Source organism: Malania oleifera, chromosome 12 (assembly GCF_029873635.1).
Source record: "Malania oleifera isolate guangnan ecotype guangnan chromosome 12, ASM2987363v1, whole genome shotgun sequence".
NCBI classification, from domain to species: domain Eukaryota; kingdom Viridiplantae; phylum Streptophyta; class Magnoliopsida; order Santalales; family Ximeniaceae; genus Malania; species Malania oleifera.
In genome coordinates, this window is record NC_080428.1 from 62,208,264 (window position 1) to 62,228,431 (window position 20,168).

General features: G+C 33.8%; 1 protein-coding gene across 4 annotated transcripts in view; it reads left to right on the forward strand.

Annotated features, from left to right (window-relative positions):
- The window catches only part of LOC131145033 (splicing factor U2af large subunit A-like), a 36,304-nt gene extending 21,820 nt beyond the window's left edge, over window positions 1-14,484 (forward strand). For 2 of the 4 annotated variants that reach the window (XM_058094064.1, XM_058094066.1), the window contains exons 11-18: window positions 1,559-1,657; window positions 1,971-2,046; window positions 2,365-2,453; window positions 3,086-3,149; window positions 3,254-3,352; window positions 3,525-3,606; window positions 13,156-13,223; window positions 13,851-14,484. In XM_058094064.1, the coding sequence (XP_057950047.1) occupies window positions 1,559-1,657; window positions 1,971-2,046; window positions 2,365-2,453; window positions 3,086-3,149; window positions 3,254-3,352; window positions 3,525-3,606; window positions 13,156-13,223; window positions 13,851-13,988 (715 nt within the window). In that variant the 3' untranslated portion in view covers window positions 13,989-14,484. Of the gene's footprint in view, window positions 1-1,558; window positions 1,658-1,970; window positions 2,047-2,344; window positions 2,454-3,085; window positions 3,150-3,253; window positions 3,353-3,524; window positions 3,607-13,155; window positions 13,224-13,475; window positions 13,663-13,850 lie in introns of those variants that run through there. The other 2 variants (XM_058094065.1, XM_058094067.1) reach the window with 2 other exon arrangements.
- Window positions 14,485-20,168: the final 5,684 nt, after the last annotated feature.

The window sequence follows — 20,168 nt, forward strand, 5'->3', positions numbered from 1 at the left end:
TTGAACCATGCAAGGGGGGAATTTGAACCTGGGTCTGTGGGAGAGGATGGGTGCCTTGTCAGATCTTCTCTTTTGTGGTAAGAAATTGTACCAGTTGTATATATAATATTTCTACACACAATAAAAAATTCTCCCTCAGCCATTGAATATGTTTTTTAGTCCTATAATGAGAACATAATTATAATTATATATAATATATATTTCAAGAATATTTGATAAGTAATAGGAGAAGTCCCATAAAATTGTTCTAAATTTTTCTTATTAATTATTTTTGGCTATGATTTTATTAATGGGTGATTATGAACATTTTTAGCATATAAATTTTAAACTTCATCTAAATTATTTTCAATGATTTTTTTATTACAAGTAGCTAGTAGGTGATTATGAGTCTATAACCACATATTTGTAGTATCATCTTTGATAATGATGTTGATGATATTATGTTGATATTGCTTGTCCAACCACCGTTTCGACGCTTGGGTCCAACCAACCTAGTGGCTTCACTGGGATAGGGTACCCAGGGAAGTTCTATGGTGAGTTTTAGAAAAAAGGGTTTATGTAGTGGGCTTACTGATGTCATTAAGGATATGTATGATGCGGTAATGACTAGTGTAAGAATTATAGGTGGAGAGACTATAAAACCAATTACAATAGGTGTACATCAAGGATTTGCTTTGGGCCCTTATCTTTTTGCTTCAGTGATGGATCAACTGACTAGGAGTATCCAAAATGAGGTTTCATGGTATATTTTTCTTGTAGATGATATTGTATTAATTGATGAAACTAAGGGTGGAGTAAAGGCTAAGTTAGAATCATGGAGAGAAGCTTTAGAATCGAGAGGCTTTAGGATAAGTAGAAACAAGATAGAATATATGAAATGTAATTTCAGGAATAGTAGGAGGAACATTGGAGACAAAGTTAAACTTGATGATGAAGAAATAAATAGCACTAGTAGATTTCGATATCTTGGACTCTTATGCAAGCTGAAACAGAAATTGAAGAGGATGTAATGCATAGAGTTATAGTAAGTTGGGTAAAATGGAGAAGTTCTTCAAATGTGCTTTGTCATCATAGAATACCCTTAAAATTAATAGTTTTATAGGACGGTTGTAAGACTAGCTTTGCTATATGGATCAGAATGTTGGGCGACTAAGAAACAACATATCCAAAAAGTAAAAGTTGCCGAGATGAGAATGCTTAGATGAATAGTATAACATTGAAAGGTAAATTAAGAAATTAACATATTCGCGTTAATTTAGGCGTAGCTCCCGCAGAAGATAAGGGAGGGACGACTTAGATGGTTTGTGCACTTGCAACGTAGGCCATATAGTGCCGCCAGTGAGGAAGAGTGAGTGAGTTACTATGAGGGGCAATAGAAAGGGTAGGACTAGGAGTAGACCTAAAATAACTTCATGTAGCTGACCCCACCTAGTGAGACTTAAGGCTTGGTTTTGTTATTATTTTATTTCTTTCCCAACAATATGATAATTGCATATAAAAATCTCTTTACTTTGTGATTGATTTTTAGAGCAGTTGTTAACCTCAGTTTGATTGGCAGTGCAATTAGTGGAGCAGATGGACCTGACCGTATCTTTGTGGGTGGATTGCCCTACAACTTAACTGAAGCCCAGATTCGAGAATTGCTGGAGTCATTTGGGTAGGAGCCTCATATGCAAGTCCATAAATTTCCTCCTCACCTTTTTAGATGATATAAACTTTTGCATTAAGGGCAACCAAAGGGGTGTTGGCCCAATTTATAAAGTCAGAAAATCAGAAACTGAGACTGAGAAACAAATCTGGAGAAAAATTCCATGTATTTTCATTGGAAAAAGAGTAAACTATTGTCTTCTTGTTGTGCTCTCTCTCAAAGTCCTGCATGATTTGACAAAGCTGTAGGATTCTTGCTTTCATGTAAATTGTTTGTCAAATTATGGTGTCTGTTCTCATATGATACTTTTATTGTATTGCAGACCTTTGCGTGGTTTCGACCTCGTTAAGGATAGAGACACGGGAAACTCTAAAGGATATGGCTTTTGCATATACCAGGTGAAGTCAAAGTTTAGAAACTAGACTTCAATTGCTGTCAAATTGAAGTCGCCCAATATTTTTATTTTCCAATTTAGTTTTTGTCTTGATAAGTACATGCATTTACTCTGTACTATGGATAAAGCATTAAGCAATAAAAAATTGCAGGCTGAGTTAGCATGTCTCTGAATCTTATGGTGGAGCTTATTTTTGCATCTTTTAGAAGATGCTTGATGATTTTGCAACCTCGTCTCTCCATTCCATAACATACTACCTGCTGTATAATTCTGGAGTGTCCTTTCTTCTGTTATATGTTCAGCTAACGAACAAGCACTTCAGGATCCTATGGTGACAGATGAGGCTTGTAAAAATCTCGATGGCTTGAAAATGGGCGACAAAACTTTAACTGTCAGGCGTGCTACTCCAAGGTCAGTGTTAATAAGCCATTTTTTGGTGGAGAGGGTGCATCTTTTTTACAAACATTAAGAGTCAACTCAGTCAAGTAAAGCGAGTATCATAATAACTCTTGTTCAATTATCTCAGTAATTTTTTTAATAAACCCCATCAAATAAATCTAATATTTATAATGCTAGAATATGCTTTTTGATCTAAGTGTGTGTGTGTATTATATATATATATATATATATATATGGCAGCCTGGTGCACAAAGCTCCTGGGAATGCAGGGTCTGAGGGAAAGGGTTGACCATGATGGGTCTATAGTTTGCAGCCTTACATTTTTGCAATAGCCTTCCATTTTATTTTCTATATATATATATATATATATATATATATATATTTGTATGTATATATATATAATGTATGTGTGTATGTATGCATGCATGCATGCATGCATGCATGTATATGTTTAGTTGGGAACAGATGTTGGGTGTTGTTTGCAGCTGGTTTTTCGGATTTTGTTTGGATGGCATTTTATTGGAATGGATGATATGTAAATATATGAAATAGCCACTATAGAAATGCGAATATGCATATTTGAATAATATAAGAAGTTATCTGTGTTGCCTGAACCTTTTGTTTTTACTTGAATTTTATTGAAGTGGGCTGACAAAGTCAGAACGGGAAAACATATTGGCGCAGGCACAGCAGCATATAGGCATGCAGGTAAAGCAACCATATGTGCACTACGTTCCACTCCCCCCCCAGTGTGCAATCTCTGTTTCTGTCTCTTATCTACATTCTAAACTTGTTTATATTTTTGGTTGTAGAAAATAGCCATGCAACCTGGTGGTGTAAATCTACATGGTGTAGGCATAGCATCAACAGCAACACTGGACATGCCAACCAAAATATTATGCTTGACAGAGGTATTATTCACTACATATACTGAATCAATGATACTATTAACATATATATATTTGTGTTTTTCACCTCATGTTGAATTGGCTTGGAGAATATTTCTTTGTATTTTATATTTTTTTGGTTTCCACAGAATTAATTGCTTCCTGTTGACCTTTTTTTTCCCACTATGTTGTAAAGGTGATTACTAGTGATCAACTGAGGGATGATGTAGAGTATGAAGAGATACTAGAGGACATGAAGGAAGAAGGTGCAAAGTTTGGTATGCATGTCCATTCTTTGCTCAGAGCATCGTCTTAAATTTCCATGAAATTTCCACCACCCTTGAAATCTAAATTTCCATTCAAAATTTTTGGTCAAAATTTTCACGAATTATTCAAAAATTATCAAAATCTCAAAATTTCAGCTAAATTTGTCAAAACTTTGACTATAGAGTAAAATTTTCTGGATATTTGAATTTGAAATTCAAAACCTAAACTGAAAATTTTCTCTGATCTTCTCTCTCTCTCTCTCTCTCTCTCTCTCTCTCTCTCTCTTTTTTCTTTTGAAATCTAAATATCATGTCAAGAAAGTTATGAATTTACAACTCTTAGGCTTTTGGAATTATATGAAAAATTAAACTTAGATATTAGCTGACATTTAATTTAACCATTTGTGTCTAAATTTTGTTTTGTATAATAATAAATAATATTCAATTGATATATGAATCTCATTTGAATTAGTTGAAATGTTTAATATGATTATTATATCACTGTTATTGCACCTTATAATAGTGATATTTTAATAATCACTATTATAGTATTCTTGTTCTAAATCTCACATTATTATGTCTAGTAATAGTTGTTAAAGAGTTCATTAGAAAATTCCATGCTTTATTACTAATTTTTTTTAAAAATTGAAATCGGAATTAACATCAATTTGAAATTTCAGTACTTTGAAGCCTCAAAACTTTAGTTAAAATCGAAATTTAAGGCCTTGGTTCAGAGTGCACGCATGAATCCATGTGTATGTTTGTGTGCTCTTGTGCATACGAATGCATGCCATGTGTGCATGCATGTGCACAAAACATGTTTGCGCAAAATGCAAGGAACACTGAGGTGCAAAAGATACATGCCTATGGAAGATGAGGTGCATGTTGATGAAGACTTACGTATAAAGGACTGTTAAGATGCTTAAATTTGTAAAAAAATTATATTAATATTTATATGGATGGTACATGTGAATTCTGCTAAAGCTCTACTAGGGTGCAATGAATTAAATCAATGCAGAATGATCAGCTGCTGTTCTTGCTTTGGAATTTAATTGAATTGAATTTATTTATAATTTCTTGATAAAATGGGCTTGAGATTGACTGCTCCAAGAGGCTGGGAAGTTGGATTGGAGTGTGACAAGAGTGAAAAAAATTAATACGTTGTCCTAGTTGCTTTTTTTTTTTTTTTCCCACTTTTCTTTTTCTGATTTTGAGATCTCTCGTCCTTTTATAGTTTTACTCCTTTCTTTTTCTCGGGAATTCAAAGTATGTTGGTCAGAAGAGAAGAGAGGTGCTGTAGGTGTGGAGATGCGCTTCAAATGAATGAACCTGGGCTCTGAAGACAGTTCATTGCAAATAATCAAAGACCGTTTGCCAATGAAAGGACTACCTTTCTTGGACTGTGAGTGATGACACCAGATTCTCAATCTGTTGTCTTCAAGCAGTGAGATCGTCACTGTTGAGCCTGATGGGCAAACGGATTGACTTCCGTGGCTGTGCGTGAAGATCCATCAGAAGTATCTTCATCCCCAACCATTGGGAGGGTAGGCTCCTCGGCCTCGGGAAGTGGAACTCCCATGGATGGTGCTGTGGGCGTAGCGATCTAAAGCCTATTCTTAGCATTGAAGAGGGAATTTAGTGAGGCTTAATGAGAAGGAAGCTGGGGTTCTGGTGGGGGCTGTGTTTCAGAGGCAACTGGGGTTGCGTTCAGGGAGTAGATTGCGAAGAGGAGTTTGCGGGTGGTATTTTTCTTGTTTTGGTCCTGGTCCAATTAATTGAAAAAGGAGGCACATCTTTTTAACCAAAACTGGGCATTTGTTTGAGCAGGCCCAAGGTTAAGGTAAGTCTGAGTTGGGTTCTAATGAGGAGTCTAAAGGAGGATCCCATTATTTGGGCTCTACACTGAAGCATTATGGTGGTAGTCACGCTGTTGGTTTGGGAAATGGGGGATCCTGGTAATTTGTTGGATCCCAGTAATGGGAAAGATTTGAGTCCCTAGAATTCAGGAGAAGAGCAGTGGGAGGAGGATTCTATACCTTTCCATAATGGAATCCAATTCCAGTCTCCAGCAAACCAATTTACAAATTGAGCTGAACGAGCTTCGGATCAAATCCAGAATTCTAGCAGTTCAGAGTCAAAACTAGATTGTGGTGCTAAAAATGCGATTAGTCCTGAAGAGGGTTTAAAAGATCGGGTGGAAAGGAGTAACAAACCAGAAGCTGCTTTGGGGTTTATTGCAGATTTTTTTGTCCTAATTCTGACAGATTTGAGGGATGTAAGATGTATGCTCATCAAAAGGCGGCTTGTATGGGCACTGAGATGAGAAAAGTGTTTGAAGAGGAGAGAAAATTCTGGTGAGACAGTGGCAAAGGTTTTAAGGGGAGTTTCAAAAGGAGAATTTAGTATAGTGAAAGGCTCTCTTTCAAAGGAGGTTGGGCGTAGCAATGGGGTAAGAAAAGAAAAGAAGGCAAAGAAATGGTTTTATTTTTTTTTGGGTACCACAGAAAGTGATGATATTAGTGAGTTTTTGGTAGGGGGCTGTTGTTGGATGAGATTTGAAAACAATATAGATTTATTTTTGATTCTTGCGGAAAAGTAGGGGATTTATCTTATATTCATCTTCCCCTGTTGGAAAGATTGGAGGGAGTGTCTATTTTTGATAATGATGGGTTGGTTAACAATCTAGAGAATAGGGATGGAATTTTGTCTACTCCTGTGGAGGAGATCCCTAAGAGATGGAATTAGAAGCTTCAATTCTTTTGGACAAAATTGATTTGAAGTAGGAGGAAATGGTGGCAAAAGTCAAAAGATGAAGGGTCAAAGGGAATTAACAAATTTGACGTTTGGTAAATTATTATGGAAGGGTTTGAAGAGGGGTTTCCGTGGTTAATATTTTCCAGTTTTATTTTGTGAACTTGTGTTTTTTTTTTTTTTTTTTCCTGTTGTTATTTGGTGGACTCCTTGTCCCCGGACAATGTACCTTCCCTTTTTTCCCTATATATTTTCTAATTTTTCTTTTATTATCAATACAAGAAAAAATATCTTACTTTCATGGTCCTAAAATATTTGGGAAAATTCTAGATAAAGTTGAGATATGTTATTATAGAGTTGACTATATATATAAAACAAAGGACCTTCTTTGGCTTCCAAAGTGCCCATTATAATTTCTGGTGATTCTGAATTTAAAAAATAAAACAAAACTATAAAACTAATCAAAAATTATTTATACAATTTAGTAGATGAATAATATATTTATTATAATGGCCCAGATAATTTAAGATACACATTTATTATATTGACCCACACAATTTAAAATACTGTTTATTGGGCTCTTTTAAAAAAGCAAACATGTTCATTAAATGGGATTAATTAGTTAAAGTTTTGCTATTAATCACAAAGAAATTTTTTTATGTGATGTGGCATCCCATCATTTGTTGACATTAGTTAACTTTTTCTCACTTAAACAAATCATGTGATGTTACATTACTTGTGATGAATTAGAATTTTTTATTAGTTAAATTAAATTGAAGAATGACTCTTGAGACAGCTAGATTAAAATGTAAACACATTCATTAAATGAGATTAATTAGTTAAATTAAATTTAATAATTGACTATTGAGATACCTAGATTAAGAGATAACAATACACACACACACACACACACACATGTATATGCATATAATAGTTGTCAAATCAAGATTTGAATCTTGAATCGAAATCCCAATTTCATGAATTGAGAATCGAATTGAATTGTAGGGTTTGGTGCAAAATTTGAAAAATTGATAAGATTTGCATGAATATAAAGCAAGTAAAATTGTAAAATACATTGAATTTTCAACAAATACGGATTATCCATGTTGATAATTGGAGTGGCGCTTGCCTTTGAAGTAAGTTTTGTAGGTCTAAACCCTACAATGATCTATTTAACTCGTATATATATATATTGATATGAAAGGAAAACTAGCCATATAAGCAAGATATACCATGATCTAACCATTCCACCTCTATCAAGTATCAAGTTAAGCTATAACGCTTGTTATGTGACTCAAAACTAAAGTACTAAGTCTAAGAGTTCAAGATACGCTAAAAAGTAGGATAAGGGCACACAAAATTTAAAAATTGAAATTCATGCTTATGGTGTAAGTCTGTACAAGCTTAACAATAAAAAATTCATGTGCATGTTGCATGCTTTCTTTAAAAAACAATAAGGTGAGGAAACAAGAAAAACTCAATTTAAAAATTGAACTTTATGGTTTTTAAGGGAATGAATCAATGAAAAACAATAAAAAATTGAACTTTATGGTGTTTAATAAGGAAAGTCATTTTTAATGCATGGGCTTGCTCTAGTAAGTTAGTAACTAAAACAAGAAGATAAAGTAAATAAAAACATTAACAAAACTTACTAAAATATAAAAATTAATGAAGATCAGATTTTAAATCTAGAGGAGTGGAGAGGGCAATGTGCCAACCAAAAGCTCACCCACCTAGTTGACTCTGGTTTCTTCTCAAGACAAGTTTCTTTCTCTTACTCTAGTTTTCTTCTAATCTTATCTAATGACAGAATTAAGAAGTGCAGAATGAGGGGGCCAACAAACTTCTTTCTTCCCTTTTGGAGGACAAAACTCATGTAAATAGCAAATAGAAGGCCACCATGAGAAAAAGGAAAAAGGAAAAAGTTAAAAAATCTTTAAGTTGGGCTTTAGAGAAGTTGCATCTGAATCTTATGAGTTGTACGATTCAATCGATTCATCGATTCACAAGGTGAATCTTATGATTCACCTTGATTCACCGCCATTTACAATTCTCCCATGTGATTTGAATCGATTTATGCCTTTCTCAATACGAATCATACGATTCGAAACGAGAATCGTACAATTCTAACAACTATATGTATATTTGCAATTTAAATAGTGAAATATCTCATTTATTGCATGGGTTTACTAGTTTATCAAAATCTAGAAATCATTTATGTGGCTAGATCTTGATCGAGGCCTTAAGGACTAGTGTGAAATAATTTTTTTCCCAGTATTTTAATTTCTAATATTTTTGGTAAGTTATCCTTTTCTTATTTATCAAAAAAATTTCAAATAGTGGTTAATTTTTCATGTTTATGTAAAGATGTTTAAATTTATCACCATGGTGTTTAGCATGATCAATTCATAAGATCATAAAGTTTAAATTTCTACATTATATTTTCATAAATTTCAATGGTATAGGCCAAGAAACTTGGTTAGTAAGTGTACGAAACTAAGAAAATCACAACTAAAGTAATTCAAAGTGTAGATCCCTTGTATGACAAATTGATCAAAGGTCAAATTGTTGCATTATTAACTGGATTAAAACAACTTATAATGGAGGAGTAAATACTTGAAACATATAGAATATCATTACTTTTAGGGAAAAATATACTAACCTCCCTTGAGGTTTGAGGAGTAAATACTTGAAATGTATAGAATATCATTATTTTTAGGGAAAAATATACTAACTTCCCTTGAGGTTTGCCAAAAATACGCAAAACCTCCCTAATGTTTAAAAAATAACTCTTGACTTCCCTTTAAAGTTTAATATGGCGACACTTAAACTCCCTTTGTTAGTTGACCAACTAAGTCAGCTGACGTGTTGCATTTTTTGGAACTAGCATCTAAATCTTGGAAAGATTTGGAAAAATGAATATAGTAGCAAGTGCCCAGTATGTTTCTTCGTAGGTATATGTGCACCTTCTTTCATTAGTGCATCTGATCAAGGCAGAAATGAAGTTAGGTTTGACGCTGACGGTGGCAAATTTAAGGTGAAGGGTATTGAGGGAATCAGCTAATTTAAAATGTTATGTGAACTATGGGGATTAAAAAGGGGTTTTCTTGGCTGCTTGTAGCAGTTTTTATTTTTGTTTTGTTTTTCGTTTTTATTTTTTTCTCTGTTTTTTGTTTTGGTTTATTTTTCCTTCTGTTTTGAGGACTTGTATCCTCACTATGATTATACATTCACTTTCCTAATATAAAAAAAGATATACCAAATTTTCATGGGAGGTCAACTATTAGTGCCATTAAATTTAAATGTCAAGGGACTCTAGTATCATGTTGGTGAACCTCAAGGGGGTGGGGGTGAGGTTGTTTTGAAGCATATTTCGTCACAAGACATCAAGGATTACATTATGATCATTAACAGTTTGCCCACTAAGCCAGCTAGAGACAACAACAATCCATTGGTCCTTGCAAGTCTGAAGCAGAGTACTTGTATCTTTGAAGGCTCTCTTATTTCTTTTTTTCCAAGCACACCAAAATATGGCGAGAGGGATGAGGTTCAAAGCCATTCGCTTCTCCTTGGTGGCTTTGATACCTTTCCAAGCCCATCTCCCCTCCAATTGAATTTGCCATAAGCCACTGCTGTCCAGTCAAGGATAGAATCAAATTCCACAAGTTCCTTGTCCAGAGGCAGTGGAGAAGAATGTAGTAGACTGATTCTGCATCAACCGTACAATGAAAACACCTATTTGTGACTGTGAGACCTATTTTATGCAGATTGTCAAGGGTTAAAATATTTTCAACGTACAAACTCCAACCCCCCCCCAAAAAAAAAGGTAACCTTTGAAGGGGATGCTGTCCTCCAAATGTGAATCCAAGGGGAGTTGTTGCAATTTGTTCCCATTGATGAGAGCTTTTTTAAGAAAGGTTTAATAGTCAAAAACCCATTTGGGTTCGTTGGGGATGATTTGGTAATGGAATTTGTAGAGAATTCTATAAAAGTCAAGAGAGTGCAAAGTTTCAAATTGCCACTCCCCTAGTAGGAAGAATATTCCAGAAAATTCCTTGATCAATGATTTGGAGATGAAGACTGATAAGGGAATTTTTTTCACAAGCCAAGCTATATATGGAAGGAAAGACAACTTTAAGATTACTGTTAAATATTGGCTCGTGTTCAAGCTCGAGCTTGGCTCATTTGTGAGCTCAGGTTCAGGCTCAGGCTGAAATTTTGTAAATGGCCGGCCTAATAATAGCAATTTCATCCACTCATTTTGTCTAGCCAGAATTTATGCCTTTCTCCTTGGGCAGTTAGGCCAGTATTGGACTCTTGGGATTGGGTCAACTCAACGAGCTTATTACCGTGCTCCTTAACAAGCCTAATAAACAAGCCCATTCGAACCAGTTATCGACTTGCTCACAAGTCGAAACGAGCCGAGCCTGGCTGTGCTCATGCTTAGCTTGTTTACAACTGAGCCTAAAAATTAGGTTTGGAACTTGCTTATTTAGATAATAAACGAGCTTGAACGTGTCCTTATCGAGCCACAAGTGGCTTGGTTCATTTGCAGCCCTAGCCAGAATTAAACATTGGTCCCATTTCCCACTTGGAATGTCACAAATTGGAAAAAATCATCCCTGCCTTGATGAATTTCCAAACTCCCACTCCATAGGGTCCCCATTTTTGTTTCTTTGTCTGTAGTAGTTTTTGATTTTATTTTCAACGTGAGGATCCTGTTTATGCTCTCCTCTTCTCTAGTATTGAATTTGTTCTTTTTCTATATAATAAATATATATTGCCATCATCATTATTATAAAATGTGTTGGTGTACTAATTTGTGTCCCAAACTTAATATTAATGTTTGAAGCACCTGTTGAACAATAATTAAGCTAGTAAAAATTAATTTGTGTTCATACTTTTGTTAATATCAAATAAACTTATAAACAAAAGCACTTTCTAGGCGCTTTTTTTTGGTTACAAATTATTTGGAAATACCAAATCTTTGGTTTAAGCAGTATATTAGAGTCCAAAATATAAATTTTTCTAAGATCTTATCATTCTACCACAATCATATTTACCCCATTGGTCCAACAAACCCTACTACAATTCTTGTAAGATATTAAAAATTTGTGATTTCTCTGTAGAATCTGGATTATTTTGACAAAGTAGGTTTTTAGGATCGTATGACCTGGATTGTGCTTCTGACAACCATGATTATTTCCCCCATATTTTGATTTTTACTATTTGATTGCAAACTTATATGCTTTTTGCAATATCAGACCTCTGTTGATGCTTTTGTACTTTCCTTGATTTTGTGATCTCACATGGCCTTTTTAGCTGATGGTATGGGTCAGATTGTTAGGTTGTGGAGTACATCGTGGCTAGTTGTTATCAGCAGTAAAACTCTCAAAAGCGAATGGGAAGAGCATGGAAATTATGATTTTCAATTAGTGCCCTTGTCCATCATTTTGAATATATGCTAGCAACTGAAAATGCCAAATGAGGTCGTGTAACTGAGGTGCCAGAAATGGACAGGGCATAGATGCAGGTTCTAAATTGCAACGAATACATGTTTAGGAATTAAATTTCAAACAAAAAGAAAAAATAAAATGACGTTGGGACCACAATGAAAATTTGCTGTAGTTTGAGATTTTTGGTTCATTAAGCAATTAATTCTGAATTTTTATGATTTTGTTATCAAAAAAGAGAGATCAGTGTTGATAATTTGGTTTTAGAGAGATGTCCTCAAACTTGATGTTGGGTGAGCTAAACTGTTCAGAAATTTTATAATTTTGTTCTTAAAAGGGAGAGTTGACTTATTCTTTAGTAAATTTGATTATCTTGGTACTTTTATTGAATTTTATTGGAGCGTATTCCCTTATTTACCTGTAAAATCAAAAGCCAAAATGGAAAAGAGAGTAATATCAGTTGGCTTGTGCTTGATGTGGGGCTCCTCGCTTCAAACTACCTTAGGTGTGAACATTTGTGCCCGGGCGCGCTTTGTACCTAGGTGCTTCTCAAATTCTGTGTTTGCAGATGGGAGACAATTTGGGTTCTCTTGCCATTTTTGCAATGCAGTTGAGTTAGAATTGTTTCTAGTATAGATCTATTCCAACTTTACATGGTTCTTTAATTGCTTCTGTTTGCATTAAATTTTCTGATCTAGTTGAAAGTGGTGCACATTCTTTGAATGATTTTACGATTGTGTGCATTTTGTTTTGGTATTTTTGTTTTTAGATGCTTCGATTTTATGTTCCTAGAGGAAATTGCTTCCTCATTTTTGTCATGTTGTCTTTCTTCCAATCTTAGAGAAATCCAAGATATTTGAGATACATGTGTCTGTACGTGTAATATATACATGCATATATGTAAATATGAGTGCGCATCTGTGCATATACTTAGATACATATATGTGCATTATGTGTGTGCAAGTGCATGCATGCATGTGCATTCATGAATGTCTCATGCATGCATATGTATTTTGAGAATTTTAAGGGATAACTGAAAAGGCAGAAGGAATTCTTTTATGGTCCTGGGAAAGAAATTTTTAGCTTTTAATAAGCTCTATATACTTATCCGCTAAAAACAGCTACACTTTTTAATTTTAGCATATTTTAGTTTTTGGAATGCATTGCCTTTTGACTGCCATAAAACCATGATGTCTATCATCACTATGTGATCGAGGACAATTAGCCTTGTATACACCAAAACAAGTCTTGTATTCTTTTGCATGGAGCCTTGTCGAATTGTGTTTCTATTTTTATTTTATGATCTTGATATTGTTAGTCCAATGTATTAAGAACTATCATTGGGTGAATTGAATAGGTGCCTTAGTGGATGTTATTATTCCTCGCCCAAATCCAAATCGAGAGCAGAATGCAGGTGTCGGAAAGGTATTTTTGATTTTTCCTTCTATCTAATGTTCAAGCTTTTAATTGATTGCTTGTTTTCATATGTGAAAGAAGTTGAGACATCCTCTGCTGTGGAATTCTGTATCTTGAGCTCCTAAATCATTATGGTGCTGGACTGCTGGTTTTGAGAAAGACCAAATGAGAAGATTTCTTTTACTCCCAGTGTGAAAAAAATGGACCTCGATTTGGCCTGCATTTGCTATGCGAATAAGTATGTTTCAGTTGTATGTTCAGGCATTTACACAGCATTGTAGAGTTGCATCATACTGGATTATGCCTAGCCTATTGGTGGTAGCTTGTTGACTGCTGCCTAAGCAGAAGGGAAATGGGAAACAAGAGTTGAGCTTTATCCTAGTCAATTTTGGGTTTTCAGGCAGAATTCTTGATTGCATGATGCATATGTGAGAGGGCAAGTTAAAAATATTGGCAAATTTCTTTCAGTCATGGCTGTGGTGTTAGGTACACTTCTGCCTACACTGCAGTTTAGTGAGAAATTGTTTTATTCAATTCTGTTTGAAAATATTCATTGCTTAAGGATACGGTGGAAACGATCAATATGTATTTGCTACCAAATTTTGTAAACTTTATAATTGTGGACTTCACTTGCAGGTGTTTCTGGAATACTCTGATGTTGGCAGTTGTGCCAATGCGAGAACTCATCTAACTGGACGGAAATTTGGAGGCAATGTTGTTTGCACAAGTTATTATCCAGAAGACAATTACCTCAATGGAGACTACAGTATGTGATCCCGCTTTCCCTGTTTCAAGTCTACAAATGTACAGAAAGTCTCATGATTTAGTAGTTTTGGTGGGGTAGTTTCAACGATTACATTTTAAAGATGCTTGTAGTTTATTGGTGTAGAAGAGCATGTATTTCGTTTCATTTTTTCCTCATCTTTGCATGCTTGTGTTGAGCGATCGGTAGGGTTGGTGTTCAGTGATCCATGGGCGAAGAGGGAAGCTTTCATGCCCATTGTAGATGGATGCAAATTTGTGAAAAGAAAAATGAATATAAAAGATTGAAGCCGAACTTTGTTTACTTGGGCCTCTGATGCATGGTTGTGACAATGTCATAACAATTGAAAACTGGGTTTCTTTGATTAATAGTAGAGATGTTATTCAAGGTGTGATGGATGGTTGTGACAATGCCATAATGTAATAGCTGAATTTTTTTAATAGTGTACTCATTTTTACTAAATAAAAAAGATTGAAGCCAGCCAGACTTTATTAACTTTGGTGGAGATGGATCTGGAGTACTTGAATTTTTCACTAGGCTGAATAATTGTTTAGAAGGGGCATGATGGAGAAATGTTAGGAGTACCTATAATGCATGGATGTTTAGTGAGAAACACAGAATTCACATTTTGTTCAACACAAATGTCTCAGAAGTCTTGCCTGCCATATGCCTTGTGTGCTTGTAATACGCCTATTGTTTTTTAAAAAAAAAAAATTTATATGAGATTATCTCACAAAGCTCCTATTCTTGAACTATCGAAACAATGTTTTCATGGCATGATTTTTAATTCAAGCTTAATTTTACAAGCTGAGAAAAACAAATGGTTTGAAATTTATGTATATTTTTTCCTGCAAGAACCATGCCTTGTCTTATTAGGGGCAAACACCTTGCGTTGCACCTTCACCTACTAAAATATTGCCACTCAATCAAAATGACTCTCTTATGATGAAAACATTATATAATCATATCAATGGTAAATTAGAGTATTTGTAGATGGCATATTCCTTTTTTCCATTGCAAGGGGCGAAGCCTTTTAGGAGGCCATTGCAGGATGATGCCTCTAGGGTTGGTAGAGATTGTAGATGTGAACTCAACAAAGTGACTGTATTCTATTTCACAAATTGCTAATTTATTTGATATGCCATGTCAAGTATGTCGTAACATCCTGGAGAAGAGTTTGGAAGGTTGAGGAATAATAATAACAAAAGTTTTATGAGTTGCTACTAACAAGTTATTTACCTAGGTGTAATTAGGTCACCTAGTTACTATTTGTTTGATTGGTTTCTAGATTAATAGGGCCAAGAAACTAGTAGTCTTGGTCTACATTTATCAAAGTTGGGATCGAGAGTTCAGTTATGCGAGGGGAAGATACTAGCACCTCCTACACACTTGTTCCACGAACGATACCTAATTAACTATGAATTATTCCTAAATTGAACATAAGGGTTTTAATTAACTTCTTTAAAAAAATAAAAAAATATTTAAAAGAAAATGTAAAATAAGGTGCAATTTATGAATGTCTAAAAAGATTTTCAAAAGAGAGGATCTTATTAGATAAACACTCCTTAAAACTAATATAGGCGAAGTCTAAAATACTTTTTTATCCTTTGTTTAATCATTAAGACGCACACTCAAAAATATAATATATAAAATATTAATCAAATTTGATGAAAAAGAGTCTTTAAAACATCCCAGATTTTTCCAAGATTTTTTAGAATTTCCTAAAACTATTTCAACATTTTTTGAAAATTTCTAGGATTTTAAAGACTTTTTCTCTATTTTTGGTATATGTTTTCATTTTTTTTGTTATCGAAGTCAAAATAACTCAAATAATTTATATTTATTTTTCCTAATTTTTAAATATGTTTTTTAATTTTTTTTTCTAATTGTTACTATTTTTATAATTTTTAAAATATAAAAAATGAATTAAAAATTAATTTTTTAATTATATAAAATTAATTGGCGGTTCGAATAAGTCAGACTAATTTAATCGGTCTGAACTGGGTCAACTTTGGTTGACCCAGCAATGGCAACACATGGCACCTCTTTATTTTATTTTTATTATATATGTTTTTTTGAATTTTCTGCAATAGGGTGACATCAAAATGACGTCACCCACTTACGTGGCTGAACGTGACTTGCCTTGGGAGTTTGGCACGAATTGCTGATGTGACAATGATCTGACCGTCTAGAGAAAACACGGTTTGGGCGACTAGGATTGCGCTACTCCGCTCCCTAAATGCGCAGCCCTGGACGCGCCATGTGTCACCGCTAGTACGATTACATGTGTCCCACTATTTTATAAATATTTTTATTATTTAAAAAAAACTTAATATAAAAATATTTTTCCTCTTTCTCTCTCTCTCTCTCCGATTCTTTCTCTACCTTTCTATATTTTCTCCCTTTCTCTTCCTTATTCTCTCTCTATCAAAACTCTCTCCCTCTGCTCTTCGCCTTCTTTTTTGCAGACCTCTTTCTCTCTCTCTCTCTCTCTCCATTTTCTTGCACAAACCTCTGTCTACTCTCTTTCTCTCTTTCTTTGCTCTTTCTTCTCTATTCTCTCGTCTCTTCTCTCTCCATTTTCTCTCGTAAACCTCTCTCTCTGCTTTCTTTCTGTCTTTCTCTGCTCTCTATTTCTTCTCCTTCGTGATTTTCTTTGATTTTTCTAACTTTTTTCTTTGATTCTTTTTTTTTTTGCAGGTCTTGATTTAAAAAGCAGGAGCAGAGAGCTCTAAGTTCTCCACTCATAGATCCAAACAACAAATCCGTAGAGATAAGTATTTCTCCTTCCCCATTTTATTTTTTTAAAAAGTTTTCTTTTCTTTTTTCCTATGTTTTATTTTCTGTTTCCTTGGATTTTCCTATGTTTTTTTTTTTTTTTTTTTGCATTTTCTCGCAAACCAAATGAGGATTGGGGTTTGTTTGACCTAGGTTCTAACCCAGGTTAGATTCTGGCTTGCTAAGTTAGGTTAGGGCTTGGTAGGTTGGGTTAGCTAATTTGGATTTGTACTATGGTTGAATTGGGCCAGGAGCATGGGTTGATGGGCTTGGATTTAAGATTGGGCTGTAGGATAATTTGGCTTTGGGTTTGAACCTAAATAAATGGGTTTGGGTCTGTGTCAAAGGCCAATGGGCCCAGGTCCAAGTTTAACCTGGGTCTTCAGATAAACTGATTAGGATCCAGGTCAAGTTGATCCGAACCTCAAACTTGGTTAAAGTGGGTCAATGGACTTGGACCCGGGTCAAGTTGAGCTAGGTTTTAGGATCAAGTATTCCTTTTCGGGTTGTCGGACTCAAATGAGGTTTTGGTCTTTTAACTTTCGGATTGGGGTCAAATTCCCGGGTTTGTTATTAAATTCTACCTGGAATTTTATTTAAAATTTTAACCATTTCAAAAAAAAAATAAAATAATTTTAAACTGAACTAATTAAGAAAAATGTGCACTAACCCCTTTTATTCCTCTGTTTCTAAATTCTTCAATCTGCAAATTGCACCTTCTCTCTGTTCGAACTCCTCTATTCTTCCACTTTTATGCAATTCAAGGCTTTGAGTCCTCAGTTTCCTTTCACTTTCTCAATTTCAATCACTCAAACTCTCAACAATTCTCTCTCAATTTTTCAATAAACAATTCCTTTTTAACTCTTTCAGTGTGTCGCAATCTGGCCTCTGTATTCCAATCTTAGTGTCTCTCAAAAGCCCACTATTTATAGGCTTAGGGATTCATTCAATTTAATACTGATTAGATCAATTAGCACCTCATTTGATCAATCAAATTTATTTTCAATTGACTCACTTTTTTAGATTCACATTTATCACATTTCAATTGGATTTTCTTTTGTGTTTGCAGGTTTGAAGCTAAAGATGCCGACCTACTTCTTTTTTATTTCATTTTTTGTTTTCTTTTTTTTTTTCAATGTAAAAAGTCAATTTTACCTGTATTTTTTATTTTTCTTATATTTTCTCACTTTATTGCATTAATAAATTTTGTCTATTTATGTTATATAAGCCATGACTAGTTAAGGTTAGTGTTGCAACTACAATCGTATGACCCTTCACAAGTTCTCCCACATTAAGATACAATATTTTAGTCGGGCATAGATGTTTTGAGTGGCTTACCGTTGCACTCACTACAATTATTGGTTCATTAGTGCAATAATTTATACATGTAAAGAACAATGAGTACAAGAAGAAGATAATATTTAAATGCAATAATGTATATGTAAAGAACAATAAACACACACAACTAATTTTATTTAAAGGACTTTTAGTGATTTTAGCTATAATATATTAATTAAAATTTATATGTGGTCCGTGTAATATTAGTTTTGTAATTTAAATATGTATATATATATATATATATATATATATATATATATATAATTTTTTTTATGTTAACTTACCGATTTAACTACTAGTCTTGATTTTAAAATCATGATCATATGAGAATGTTTTGAGATTTTCAATTAAGAGCTATATATTCATAATTAAGTGTAATTTTTTTTTATTATGTGACGACCTGAACCCAAAACTAGGGTCCGGAATGTTATTTTAAATAAATCTCTGATACCACATAAATACACTGCGAAAGATTTTCATAACAATTACCAGAGCAATTAAAATATCCCAATATAACAATAAATTCATCCTAGTATCACAATGAAATTCTGAACTTATCAAAAACATAAATAAAATATCAACAATATCTTCAATATCAATTTAATACATTCCTAAGAATTTCAAGGTCGACCAAAATAATACGATTAACAATTAATCTAAACCTCTCTATCTAGTCCAACCCACACTTCCAATACGCACTCTGCTTACTGTTATACTCCTCATGGCATCTAAAAAATGATATATAATGATGGAGTGAGACACCTCTCAGTAAGAAGGAATAAATTAGTGTCAGTGTGTGACAATGAGTTTATAAATATATATATATATATATATATATATATATATGTATGTATGTATGTATGTATGTATGATTCATCTCTTAATTAACTTAAATGAAATAGAAATTTAAACTATACTCATACCTATACAATTTCATAGCACATATTTTTTTTTTTTTCCAGTTCATGACTCGACTCAAAAGCCCTATACATATAAATTACAAGTTACATGATCTATACACATATAAATCATTTGCTGAGATTGAGACGTTTCGTACCGCCATCCCCCAATTCAGTCATTCATAATCAGTTCACAATTTGGCTTAACAACCTTATACATATAAAACCACAAGTTATATGAAATGCACACATATAATTCATTCGCTGAGATTGAGGCGTTTCTTATCGCCGTCCCCCAATCCAGCCATTCATAATCTGTTCACAATTCGGCTCAAAAGCGCATAAATCCACAAGTTACATAATCTACACACATATTAACATTTACTGCATGATTGAGGCGTTTCGTGCCGCTGTCCCTCGACCAACTATTCATACATTCATTTACCATGATTGAGGCGTTTTGTACCGCTGTTCCTCAATTTACTATTCATACTATTCCCTCGCTGAGTTTGAGGAGTTTTGTATCGTTGTCCCCCAAACCAGCCATTCATACCATCACTTTAACAAACACCAGTATGTTTCAGTGAATGTTTTTGTCATGTGGTTTTATTCACAAGTTTTGGTTATCCTAAGCGTAATTTGTGTGTTATCGTTATTATTAAATATATGTTTCATGGTTTAAGATTATATGTTTCATGTTTTATAATTTGTCTTATTTATGTTATACAATTTGCGTATAAGGTGAGAGTTTCTGAATGTATTTGTAAGTGGTAATGGTACAGTGTCCAATCATTCACATGAATACAACATATTATCATACTCTATCTCTGTATAAACTACTGTCATTCCATAGTTCTGTATAGAATAATATCTTGCTGTAACTCTGTCATACAACTACTCTATATTAAATACTATCAAACCATTATTCTACATCCAACACTGTCATATCATTATACTGTATTAAACATTGTTAAATCATTACTCTATATTAAACATTATCATTTTATAACTCGGTATAAAAAAACACGGTCATATTTATATTCTGTGTTAATCTCATTGCCACACAATATGGGTATTACTTCACAATATAATATTCTGTTTGAGAAAAACATATTTTATTCATCCATTAATTAAATTCCATTATTTTCCAAAAATTCTGATATAATCAATTCCCTG